The sequence below is a fragment of the Triticum aestivum genome, chromosome 5D (genome assembly GCF_018294505.1).
Source record: "Triticum aestivum cultivar Chinese Spring chromosome 5D, IWGSC CS RefSeq v2.1, whole genome shotgun sequence".
NCBI lineage: Eukaryota > Viridiplantae > Streptophyta > Magnoliopsida > Poales > Poaceae > Triticum > Triticum aestivum.
Window position 1 is genome coordinate 338,229,881 of NC_057808.1, and position 12,141 is coordinate 338,242,021.

The 12,141-nt window shown below is 46.6% G+C and overlaps 1 protein-coding gene across 1 annotated transcript; it reads right to left on the reverse strand.

The window, feature by feature from the left end:
- Positions 1-6,146: 6,146 nt before the first annotated feature.
- LOC123121591 (eukaryotic translation initiation factor 3 subunit C) lies at positions 6,147-10,906 on the reverse strand. The gene is made up of 4 exons (XM_044541609.1): positions 10,645-10,906; positions 10,071-10,131; positions 8,121-9,938; positions 6,147-7,303 (listed from the first exon to the last, which is right to left on the reverse strand). Exons 2-4 carry the CDS (start codon positions 10,092-10,094, stop codon positions 6,359-6,361), a joined length of 2,787 nt encoding a protein of 928 aa, XP_044397544.1. The 5' UTR covers positions 10,095-10,131; positions 10,645-10,906; the 3' UTR covers positions 6,147-6,358.
- Positions 10,907-12,141: the final 1,235 nt, after the last annotated feature.

The following is a 12,141-nucleotide window of genomic DNA, read 5'->3' on the forward strand; positions in this document are numbered from 1 at the left end:
GAGGAGTTGGGCCGAACTTATAACAGTCTGTGATGATGTTTCGCAATATTTAAGAGCAACTCTATGCTAGAGTTGCCTAAAAAAACTGTATGCTAGAGTCAAAGTGCCTCAAAAAATAAGATTGCCTCAAAGAAATACATCTATAAGAGCATCTGCAGCCGGACCTAGCTAATCCGGTCCTCTATACGTATGTGGACGCCTCCGGGCGCAAAGGCGGAAATGGCCTGGTTACCCCTCATTTTGCGTTCGGTGCAACCACGTAACCTCAAATCCATACTACACCATGCAACCAAAAGCTACCTTTCACTACATAGCTAAAACCTACTACTAGTTGTCATCGGAGATGTAGACGACCTTTGTGCCGGTAGTCCCGGATGGACCTGCCTTCCTATTGAGGATATAACTATTAGGTATGACTCGCCCAGGAGGGGCCGGGTTATACCTACGAAGACTCTCGAAGCCCAAGACCAAGCTTGAAGATGGCGGTTCAATTAAGGGCCCAAAGCCCAAAGACGACTTAAGGCTCGTAGTGATAAACCGCCGTAATGGTATGACTTGTATCATAAGGCAAGATTAACTAGTCACCGAGCCGGACACTGCTTATGAGCCGACCGGGACTCTGTAGACCGCAGGGCGTCAACCCGTGTATATAAGGGGACGACCCCGCGACGGCTTAGGGCAAGTAACATCAGATCGAGAGTTAGGTCAAGCGGATTCGCTCCCTGGTTATCGAGACATACGCAATCCCACTCAAACTGGATCGTAGGCTTTTACCTTCACCATAAGGGGCTGAACCAGTATAAACCTCGTGTCCTTTGTCCCGATTAACCCCTTCTTGCTTCCTAGTTGCGATGGCTCCACGACTAAGTCCTTTCACTAGGACATCTGCCGTGACAATTCCACGACACTTCCGGTCATTGGCTACCTCCCACAACTCTTGCTCCTCGTCGGACTCCATGTCCGCGAAGACTTCGTTGACCTCCATCGGTGCCTCACGGAGGTTGTGGAAGTTACCTCCACCTCCGCCTCCGAGTGGGTGGATTCAAGGATGGCCTGCTGCTCCGCGTCCTCCTCCGCTTAGGCGACCACATACTCCACTTGCGCTTCGTCGATGCCGAATCCGACAGCCAGAGGCGCCGTATCCGCCTCGCCTTTCTCCTCTTCCCCTCCTCCATGTTCGCGTTGACGCCTACTCCTCCTCGTCGTCATCACTATCATGCTCCGGAGAGTCCGGAGGTGGCGGGTGCAATTCGAGCGATGTGTAGGGCTCGGATCTCCTCTAGGAGCTGCAATCGGCGCTCTAGAGTGAGCATCACGTAGGTGGTGATCCGCTCCCGGGCCGTGGATACAGGGGGGTGACGAGCTCTAACCTGCGAGCGGATGTAAGGGGTGGAGGCGCGGAAGGGATGGGAATGGTACTGTGGGTAGGGTTGAGGGTCACCGTTCGGCTTAAAATAGCCGAATTTTGCCCCTCGGGCGGCGCGCTGGAGCGGCATCCTCACCGGACCACTTGGTAACGACGGGTGTCCCGCAGGCCTCCAACGTCAGTCCGACGTGCCAGATGTGCGAGCCTCACCCTATCCGCCCCATATATGGGTTGGATATTGATAATCCCCAAGTGCAGGGAATCATCGTAGCAATTCCCAAAGGTGGAAGTGATAAGAATGGGGTGTCGAACCCACAAGGAGCTAAAGGTAAGACCAATATTCTCTCAAGTCATATCTGCCACTGATACGACTATACGTACACCGAACGTTTGCTTCCAGCTAGAAACGAGAAATAAAACTACGTTGTGGGTATGAAGAGGATAACTTTGCATGATATCGGAGAGCTAAAATATAAAAATAGGTGTTGTTATCATAAAGTTAGAATATATTACTAAATATTATAAATAGCGAGTGTGGAATAATAGTGGATCGGTATGCGGAATTGTCCTAGGCAATTGTTAACAAGACCGGTAGTCGTCATTGCAATTTCATATGAGGGAGAGGCATAAGCTAACATACTTTCTCTTCTTGGATCATATGCACTTACGATTGGAACTCTAGCAAGCATCCGCAACTACTAAAGATCATTAAGATAAAACCCAACCATAGCATTAAAGCACCAAGTCCTCTTTATTCCCATACACAACAACCCCCTTACTCGGGTTTGTGTTTCAGTCACTCACCAACCCACTATAAGCGAATCATGAACGTATTGCAACACCCTACAGCAGGAATCCCTCACGCTTGCGCGACACGGAGGGCACAATATGACAGCACCAAAATAAAACATACAACTCATACCAATCTAGATCATCAATCAACCCAAAGGCAAAGGATATCTACTCAAAACATCATAGGATGGCAACACATCATTGGATCATAATATGTGGCATAAAGCACCATGTTCAAGTAGGGATTACAGCGGGGTGCGGGAGAGTGGACCGCGTAAAAGAGATGAGGATGGTGATGATGATGGTGATGTTGATGAAGACGAACACCGCGGCGATGATTCCCCTCCCGATGGCACTCCGGCACCACCGAGAGAGAGGAGGAGAGGTTCTCCCCCTTGTGCTTCCTCCTCCATGGCCTCCCCCTAGATGGGGAGAGGTTCTCCCTCTGGTCCTTGGCCTTCATGGCGATGATGGCCCCTCCGAGATCCTCCCCCATGGCCTCCGGTGATGATGGCCCCCTCCGGCAGGGTGCCAGAGAGGGCCTAGATTGATTTCTCGTGGCTACAGAGGCTTGCGGCGGCGGAACTTCCGATCTAGGTTATTTTCTGGGGGTTTATGTATTTATAGGAATTTTTGGCCTTGGTTTCACGTCAAGGAGGTTCCCGAGTCGTCCACGAGGCAGGCCCACGCGCCCAGGGGGGTGGGCGCGCCCCCCACCCTCGTGGACGGCCCGGGACTCTTCTGGCCCAATTCTTTTACTCCGGGGTCTTCTTTTGGTCCATAAAAAATCATCAAAAATTGGCACGTCAATTGGACTCCGTTTGGTATTCCTTTTCTGTAAAACTCAAAAATAAGGAAAAAAACAGAAACTGGCACTAGGCTCTAGGTTAATAGGTTAGTCCCGGAAATCATATAAAATAGCATATAAAACATCTAAGATGGATAATATAATAGCATGAATACTTCATAAATTATAGATACGTTGGAGACGTATCAGATATGAGGGGTGTTGGTCAGCCCGAGCGTATAAGATTGGTACGAGGGGTGCGGCTGGGTCAAGATTTTCTAACCCGGCCGTCTTCCTGGCCTTATGGGGCGTTTGTGGAGCCCAATTGTAGATGCTCTAGTAACTATCCCATGGAGTACGGACAAAAAAAGTCGAGCGGAGTCGTCATCTGTCCTCCAGTCGCCATATTTTTAGCTCCTTCCATACGTGGCCTCTTTGACTCTATATTTGAAGGAGGGTATGAAGGCCTTGTTTGGAGCTTAGTCCAAACCCAACTGTGTATGAGAAAAAATTTATCTTCTTCCTACTCGCTCCACCGACGGAATTTGAAGCAGTGCGGCCTCCCATGCACCACGTGTGAGGGGAAAGACGTGACGTCAACCACCCGACTATTAAATGGCACAACCTCTTCCTCGAATTCCGGGGGAGGAGGAGAAGAAGTCGGATCACCTGGCCCTCTTTTGAGAGTTGTATGTCATGGCCATGGAGGAGGGTCGGAAGCAGGATGAGGAAAGGGGGCAATAGATTTGGAAATGTGTGTCCGCCCCTCCCTCAACCACGCCGTTGTCGACGACGCGTGGTTGGTCTAGGACAATGTCGCCGTCGGTGTCAACGGATGGGCGGAGTCCGATGAGGCCGCAGAAGCGAGTTTTCGGGCCATCGGGGTCCGCATTGCTGCATTCTACGCTGACCCCAACCCTGTGGGGCAATTCAGCTGCCACCATCATGGTGGTCATGGCCCTGGTCACAACTAGTTAGCTACTAGATTAACTAATTATTAGTTGTTCTAACAATGTAAGTTATAGTGTGACTCATGTGACTATTGAGGAAGAACCTATGATCCAATGACAGACGGGTCCTACTTACATGGAAAATATTGACACGACACTATGAAGAGTATGTGTTTGCGCCACCACATCCTTCAAATGCATATGAAGCACACTTCATATTAGTTATGGAGGCTGCCAAGACGTTTTTGGTTTCGTCGTGGTTGATCAAAGGTATACCATGGCGGTTGGGTTCCGGCCAAGGTGTTAGGGCAGCAGTTAGAGGTGGTGTATATTTGCATCACTTGTGGCAAAATTTTAAGCGTGATGTAAAAAGATCTGGACATGCACCATCCATTGGAGCAATTTTTTTTATATGACTGTTGTTTTACATCATCTGTTGGTTCTTTTAGGGGACCGGAAGAACAATGGTATCGCTTAAATTGACCACATGCTAGATTCGACCACTTGATGAAACAGTTTTGAAGATCAATTCTAAGATTCTCCCTTTTTTGTGGTTCTGCACAGTCACAAGCATCTTTGTCAAGATAGAATATTACTCTCACTGTAAATAAATATAAGAAAAGCTCTTATATTTATTTACAAAGGGAGTTACTTACATAAGAATCAATTTCTTTCATGACCCAATTGGAAGGAAACGGCAAAAGCTTTGCAGAAAACCGGAAAAGTTGAAAATAATAACAACTTGATGTCGTGAATCCGAAGTCCCCACTCCCATGATAAATATTATTCCCTCAATCCCAAATTACTTGTAACGTGTCTAGATACATATGTACTAGACAAATCTAAGATAAGTAATTCGGGACGGAAGAAGTATTACTCAGACTTCATAGATTTATGAAGCTCCGACAAAACGATCTCCACCAAAAAATGCACAAAACTATCTCCACCAAAAAACTGATACTTACTCCCTCTGTGAAATATAAAAGTGTTTAGCTCACTACTTTAGATCTAGACACTCTTTATCTTTGTTGATATTTTCGCAAAAAAAAATAATCTTTGTTGATAGTGAGTTCACATGTGAAACCAACATTCATCAATAAAAAATATACCTTTACCACATGTGAGACTAGCAACCTTTCAAGACACATAAATAAACAAATGCATTTTTACTTACATGCAGTGATGGAGCCACACCCCAGGCCTGGGGGGCCTGGGCCCAGGTCATGGCAGGAGTATTCTTGTAGTGGTATTGTTACTATTGGTCACTGTACATTATTGTAGCAACGAAGAAGGCCCGGGGCCCAGCGCTAGCCTGGCTCCGCCCTTACTTACATGCGGGATCTAAAACAAATAAACAAGTACACTACTACTTTCATATGATGCACAAATAACAAATGCAAACATATGACTCCAACTCAAAATTATGCTCTTAAGCAATGACATAACTTCTTGTAGCAACGCACTAGCATTGTGCACTTTTACTTACATGTGGGACCTAAAACAAATAAACAAGTATACTACTATTCACATGTGAGACCAACACTTGCAAAAGCACAAATAACAAATGCAAACATATGACTCCAGCTCAAAATTATGCTCTCAAGCAGTGGGGCATAATACTTTTTATGTTCTGATAGCAACAAAGCAGGTATATGTGTACATATTGATGTTCTTAAGAGAAGTTGGTTTTTAGCTAATAACCGGACGGAGTAGTACTCTAATAAAATTAGCGCTGAAGCGTTCTTATGCTCTCTTAGCAGAGCACGGCATATGCTAATTAAAGTACTCCTTTCTATATAATCTGAAGAGTTCCACTATAAACACACGACAAATGAGTGAATATCTTAAATGCATGGTATAATCTCTGTATGGTCCATAATGCTTATACAAGACTATATTAGGAACAGAGGGATCATGATTTCCCTCAATGATAGCAATCATTACATCTAGTGTACAGCTGATTCCTTTCATTGTGCAGTTATAGTGTTCACTTTGTAGCTGAATCGAACGCAACTAGGTATGAAGAGCCATGGTATCCAATCCATGCATGATTGAACACTTCTAAACATAAAATAAATTTGCTGTTGTATCTGATACGAAACTACAACATTCTGAGACCAGTAAAATCCCTCCTGTGCTCTACGTTGTACAAGCAGCTCGCAGAGATAAAAGATTAACTTGCACTAAAAAAAACATTCATGACATGACTGGAAGATGGCAAAAACAACTAGCAGAAAACAGGAAAAGCAGTAACATAGGTAACTTGATTTATAAAGGAGTGAATATGTAGTCCTCACTCCCATGATACAAACCAGACAACTATTACTCAAGACTTCTTGGTAGATTTATGACAGACAACAGAAGCTACAAAAATAGAGCAAACAACGACTCAAGTTCTGAACGGTGCGGAAACAATGCTTCAAGGCAACCTTGCTTGGAAATTTATCTCAATCTATCAGACTTCTAATTTCTACCAGGCCTGTTTAGGTTCACCATGCGTCCATTGCCATCCCCTCTAGACGAGGAACCAGACTGGTTGCGAGCCCTTCCATCCTGGAACCGAGAACCACCACCATAGCCCCCACGGGAACCCTGGCCACCCCTGTCATTTTGGTACCCACCGCCCTGCCCAGAGCCTCCTCTGCCAGCGTAACCAGACCTCCCACCGCCGCGGCGGCCTCCTTGTGACGATACAAAGTTCTCCTGCCACTTTCCCATATTGGACGAGTCTTGATCACCCCTGCGCCTGGGCGGTGCACCCTCAAGGGCACCACCAGTCCTGGCCTCATACGCCCTCTCGTTGCTCTCCACAAGGACAGAGAGCCTATCAGTCATCTGGAAGATTAGTCCCTGCAGCCTGGTTTGATCCACGTTCTGGAATACAATGCACTTGGTTGGCTGGTCCCAGCTTGCATGAAGCTCATCGTGCATCATCATCTTGCTAACAACGCTGTGAGCGTGTGCCTCGCTGAGGTCAAACATAGTAGTGAGCTGGTCAAGGCTCAGGGACTCGTAGCAAGACGAGTAAGAGAAGAGATAGGTTCTAAGAGCCTCTTCCTTGATTTTAAGCTTCAGCATCTCAAGGATATGCTCCTTATTCCTCAAAAGTTTCCAGGTATCCAGAGAACTGATGACACTGAAAGCCTTTTCATGGTCACCCTTATTGAGGGCCCTCGTGGCAGCCATTACATGATCCCTCACCGTTTCTGGAGGTCCAACAAAAGTCTGCCTCTCACTCATTTCAAGAAGCCTGCGGAATGTTTTGCTCATAGGCCTCCGCTTGTCATAAGTACTGGAAGCCATATACGGGACCTCAATTAGCATTGCACAGATCAAATGTGTGGCTTCCAAAAGTTCAAGGTTTATATGCATATGGTAAGGCATCATCCTTCTCCTCTCAAGTCGTTCCTGCAGTAGAAAGTAAATACATCATGAGCAGAAAATATGTATGTTGTATTTCCATTGTCAACAGTGATCATATCAATTAGATCGTATTGCTAAAACGACGAGTTCAAGCCTGCAAGTCAATTCTGGGAAAACCAAGAGAAAAGGAGCAGATACTCTTGAAGGACCTTATCTAGATAAATAAAATACCAAAGGAGCTCAAGAAAGGAGAAGATGTCATTGTAAAGAGGTACTTTCTAGAAACTATGCGTTAAGCATTTGAAATTTCACACCTAAAAAATAAAACTAAATGAAAGAATATGGTCAGAATGACAGGTTCTTCTATTAGACTAGCTAAGATATCTATTGGCAAAAAAAAACTAAGATACAATTATGACTAACAGTGACATTTTGCAACTACAAATAAATATCTGTCAGACTAGCTCAGATACAATGATAACAGAGCAAGACAGTGTAGTCGTATCTGATGCCGATGCGTCATCTAAAAACCACCAATATGTACCAGTAAGGCTCAGGTAAATAGCAAAACTCATTTAAATCAACTGGACTCGTGGTTCCATTTCGACAGGGCAGCAATACGTAACAATACAGCCTATCCCTCAATAACACAATATAAACAACTTAACCTATCCTACCACTGGGCAGTACGTTCCCTGAGCATGTGTCAAAAACATAAGTGAAAATTATTGCTGATTATATAAATATATATGTATCTCTTGGGAAAATGGTGGATCCCTGTCTATGTGTCATGTCATTGTTGCATAGGAAACTAGCTGCCATGTGTGCAGGCATTCACATGATAGACAAGAGGGAGACTCACCTGTTCAGGAGTTCTCTCATGGTATCGACTATACTGGACACCTTGTGCAAGCAACTCTTTCACTCTTCCTGTTGCATATAGCTCAGACAGGCAACCATGAGCATCAGCTATCAAACCAGCTCGGAAGGCGCATAACCCCAATTGGGCCATGACCCGGTTGTACAAAATCTGAGATGAGATGTCCATAAGTTGAATCCCATCTTGTAAACGACTCATTAAGAGCAAGTCACGAGCAACTGAAAATTCATCAGAGATTGCATAGTGATATATGTGACACAGCATTGCCCGGGCTTTGGTCCTTTCATCTCCATACTTGTAAATTAGAGACATCAATCCATCCATCAAAGCTCTGCCACTCTCGGGGAAAGTAGGCTTCCTAGGTACAACCTCCGGAATCACAATAAACGGTGGTGGTCCTCTATTGTCATCAGCTGCTTGATGCTCATCGCCGGCCTCAATATCTCCATCCTCCATGACAACCTCAGTTTGCTCAGCCAGCTTTCTCATTGCATCATATACTTCTTGAGGTTTGTAGTAGACTAGTTCAACACGACGCAATGCAACCTTCGCAGCAGCCTTATGATTCTCAACCCTTTCCTGGTACTCTTGCACATTTTGCGCAAGTACCAAAAACAAGGGTTCATCTCTAAGCCTCTGAACATAATCTTTGGTATAGGGATCACTGCACTGCAAACTCTTAAAAAACTCCGAGTCAATTCTCTCCAGGAATGCAACTAGGTCACCAGTAACATGGATTGTTCCATCATAGTCGGCACCCTTCTGAGTTTCCTTCTCATCAGCCTCCACTGAGGTGTCTACTACAATATTAGGATACTGTTGCAGAATATCAAGCACAAGAAGCATATTATTAACACACTTCTTCCACACATTGACTGGCATATGACCAAGTAAGCTAGGGTTGACATCAAACTGGGCAGATATCACATGAAAAAGAATTTCAAGTTTCTGGGCAGGTGTTTTTGCCACACGTGTCAAAAACGTTAGCTGCTCCACACGTTCAACTCTCCCAGTTCCCTTCTTACCCCTCGACGCCACAATCTCCTTGAGCTTTTTATCAACAATATCCCATGTAATCTCACTCGGGTCCTTCAAGAACTGCTTGTCCATAATCTTATCTTTCTTGCTCAACTTCTTTTCCCAGGCTCCACCATCTTGACTGACATCGTCTTCATTCCCTGAATCTTCTGAGTCAGAGGCCATCTTATCCGGATCCACAACATCGTCACCACTCTCATCATCATCATCATCCACATCCTTATCATCTGCAACATCATCTTCAAAGCTCTCTGGATTCTCTCTGCACTTCTGGATCAAGTCTTCATACTGCTTGTTGTTCTTCTTAAGTTTCTGCTTGACAGCATTTAGCGCCTTTGCGTTGCTGCTGCTCATCTTCTTCTTGGCTTCCTTATTTGCAAGAGCCTCAGCAAGGAAGTCCTCCAGTAGCACAAGAGTGGTGATATACCCATTTGGAATTTTCGCAGATTCATTGACACGAACAACTTTGTCAAGCTGCTTGTTTAACTTGTCAAAACACTCCTGCAAGCTAATCCAGTCATTGATCTTCATTGCATTGCGCATCTGGTCGGCAGTGGCTTTCATCTCATCATTGCGCTTGTCCTTCAACGAGCGAATCACGCGGTGACTCTCAGTATCAGAGTCGTCACTGTCTTGTGTATATTTGTTCAGATAGCGGTTCTTGGACCCATCGCGTCCCCCATCACCGGCTTCTGATTTCTCGCTATCACTCCCTTGTTCTGACTCGATCTCGTCCACCTCCTCCTCGGAGTCACTGTCTCCCTGATGTTGGGTAGAAAAAGATAAAAGGTACTAAGTAATTGCATTTGACAAGGACAACATATATGCATACTACTACACTTATGCAACATAGAGTCTGATTCAGCAGCTCAGTGCAGGAGAGAAAGCAAGTACCTGTCCCCAAAAACGAGACGCCATGGCTGCTGCTTGCAAATTACCTTCAACTGTCTTCGAGCTATGCAAAGTACACAAGTAAGAAAGATATCATCAATACACACAGAAGGAAGCACGCGAAATTGCATCACAGGCAATTAAACAAGGGGGGAAAACTATCCTCGGAACACATAAATGACACAGTGGCAATAAGGTAAAACAATGCTTACGGAATGACTCAGATGAACGAATCAAACCCCGTGGGGAAAAAAATAGCTCATCGAAGGCAGTTAAACAATACCGGCAGAAGATGTAAGTTCGCGTGTATGAGCAGAGAGCCAGACCTATACCCTAAACATAACAAACCAACTAAACTGGGAAAAATTGTGAGATGCGACGAGCACGGGCGCAACCCAAGCAAGAGAACTCGACCTGACGTTTGGTCAGTGAGATCCCCGGGGCTCGGCGCAGCGCTAGCCTGCTCGTCGGCGGCTAGAGCTGGAACCTAGGGCCGGCGCGCGGCGAGATTGCAGGCAGGACGCGGCGGCCTGCAACGACAAGTCTGATAGAAAATCAATCAGGTCGGTTAACTTGCCTTGAGTCGCGGCCGTGGAGCGGATGAGGTGCAGATCCAGCGGATAACGGAGGCTTGGAGCGGCGGAGTAGACGGGTGCGGCCACGCACTCGGCGGCTGACGGCGGACGAGGATGGATGGTGTTGAGGGACCGGCGGCGTGCAGAGCGGGGGCGCGGAGGATGGAGGTGGAGATAGGGAGGCTAGGGTTTGCTTGGATTCTTTGGGTGGCACGCTGGACTTTTTGGCAGGCTGGGTTGCTGTTGTGCTTGGGGTAATATGGGCTGGGCTTAGGTTCTCTGGGGCATGGGCCCAGACTATAAACCCCCTGCTACCCCTAAAAAAACATAACCCCTGCTTTTTCTCGTGGCCCATTAGGGGCTGTGTACCCCTCGAAATAGGGGCCGTTTTATATGCGGCGACTATGTTTCACATTAAGGGAGACTAGCACATATGCCTGTGCGTTGCAACGGCAGATAAAATAATATGCATTTAAAGTCAGTGAGAATTATATGTGCATGCAAAACCCTGTGCGCACACGAAAAAGGAACATTTAGCTTCTCGGTTTCATCGTGTGTGAAGGAATCAATCCGCTATTTTTTTATTCATTGATCAAGGGCATTTAAGAGTTTTGTTACGTCGTCGTACGTCAGAGCTTGATGCGGGATGTTGTGGCGGCGCAGGTGGCGGTGGATCTTGGGATCCAGTTTCCGAGCTCGTGCAGCGGCGTCAACCATGCTTGATGCGGGATTGCGGCGGCGGTTGCCATTGTATGGGCGACGACAGCGGCTAACGCGGTGGTGGGTGCTCCCTGTAGCACCGAGAATCGGGGCGGCGGCCCCTCTTCATCAACGGCGGCAGACACCGGGGTCGTGTGGGCGAATCAGAGTCTGGATCTCGAGGTGGCGACAACCTTCTGAGGCTGGTGGCGGTATGGGACGTCCCTTCCATCAACTGATCGGGTTCGATGCGGCTCGGCAGGTGACACATGTGACTCTTTCGGAGTTGTTAGGCAGCACCCGTCGTCGGCAGGTGAAGCTATCGGGTGGATGTGCTACCGGAGGAAGTTACGCACAACGTCTTATGTGGAGACATCAAATTATGCCTGCTATCGGCAGGTGACACACGATGGCTCTGGTGGAGGGCTCATGCTTAGCCTATTGTTGTTGGATCGAAGGTGGTGCGGCAGTAGCGGGAGGCAGGCGGTATGGGACGTCTTTATCTTCCATTGTCTTCTCCAGAGATATCCGAATATCGAGGCGTTGGTAGACGTATAAGGGCGGATGGTACCGGAGGCTTCAACGACAATTTTATGCACTTCAGTGGAAATACAATATCTCAAATCGGGCTATGTCATTTCGCGCCTGTGTCGTGTCCTTGTTGAAGGTGGTGGATCGAAACTTGGCTTTGGGGATGAGAATCCAGAGTTCAACCTTGTGGTGGACTCGTCATCATTGGTGCACGTCCGGCGTTTTCTTTTTGAAGGTGTAGCCTAGGAGTTGTGTATTTTTTGTCTCTA

Bases quoted from the DNA above. Each gene is read 5' to 3' on its own strand.
- LOC123121591 (XM_044541609.1), bottom strand. From the start codon at position 10,094: ATGGCGTCTCGTTTTTGGGGACAG. The intron at 9,939-10,070 runs GTACTTGCTTTC...ACCCAACATCAG, and splicing joins CGTCTCGTTTTTGGGGACAG to GGAGACAGTGACTCCGAGGA. The intron at 7,304-8,120 runs GTGAGTCTCCCT...TTTCTACTGCAG, and splicing joins ATGAGAGAACTCCTGAACAG to GAACGACTTGAGAGGAGAAG.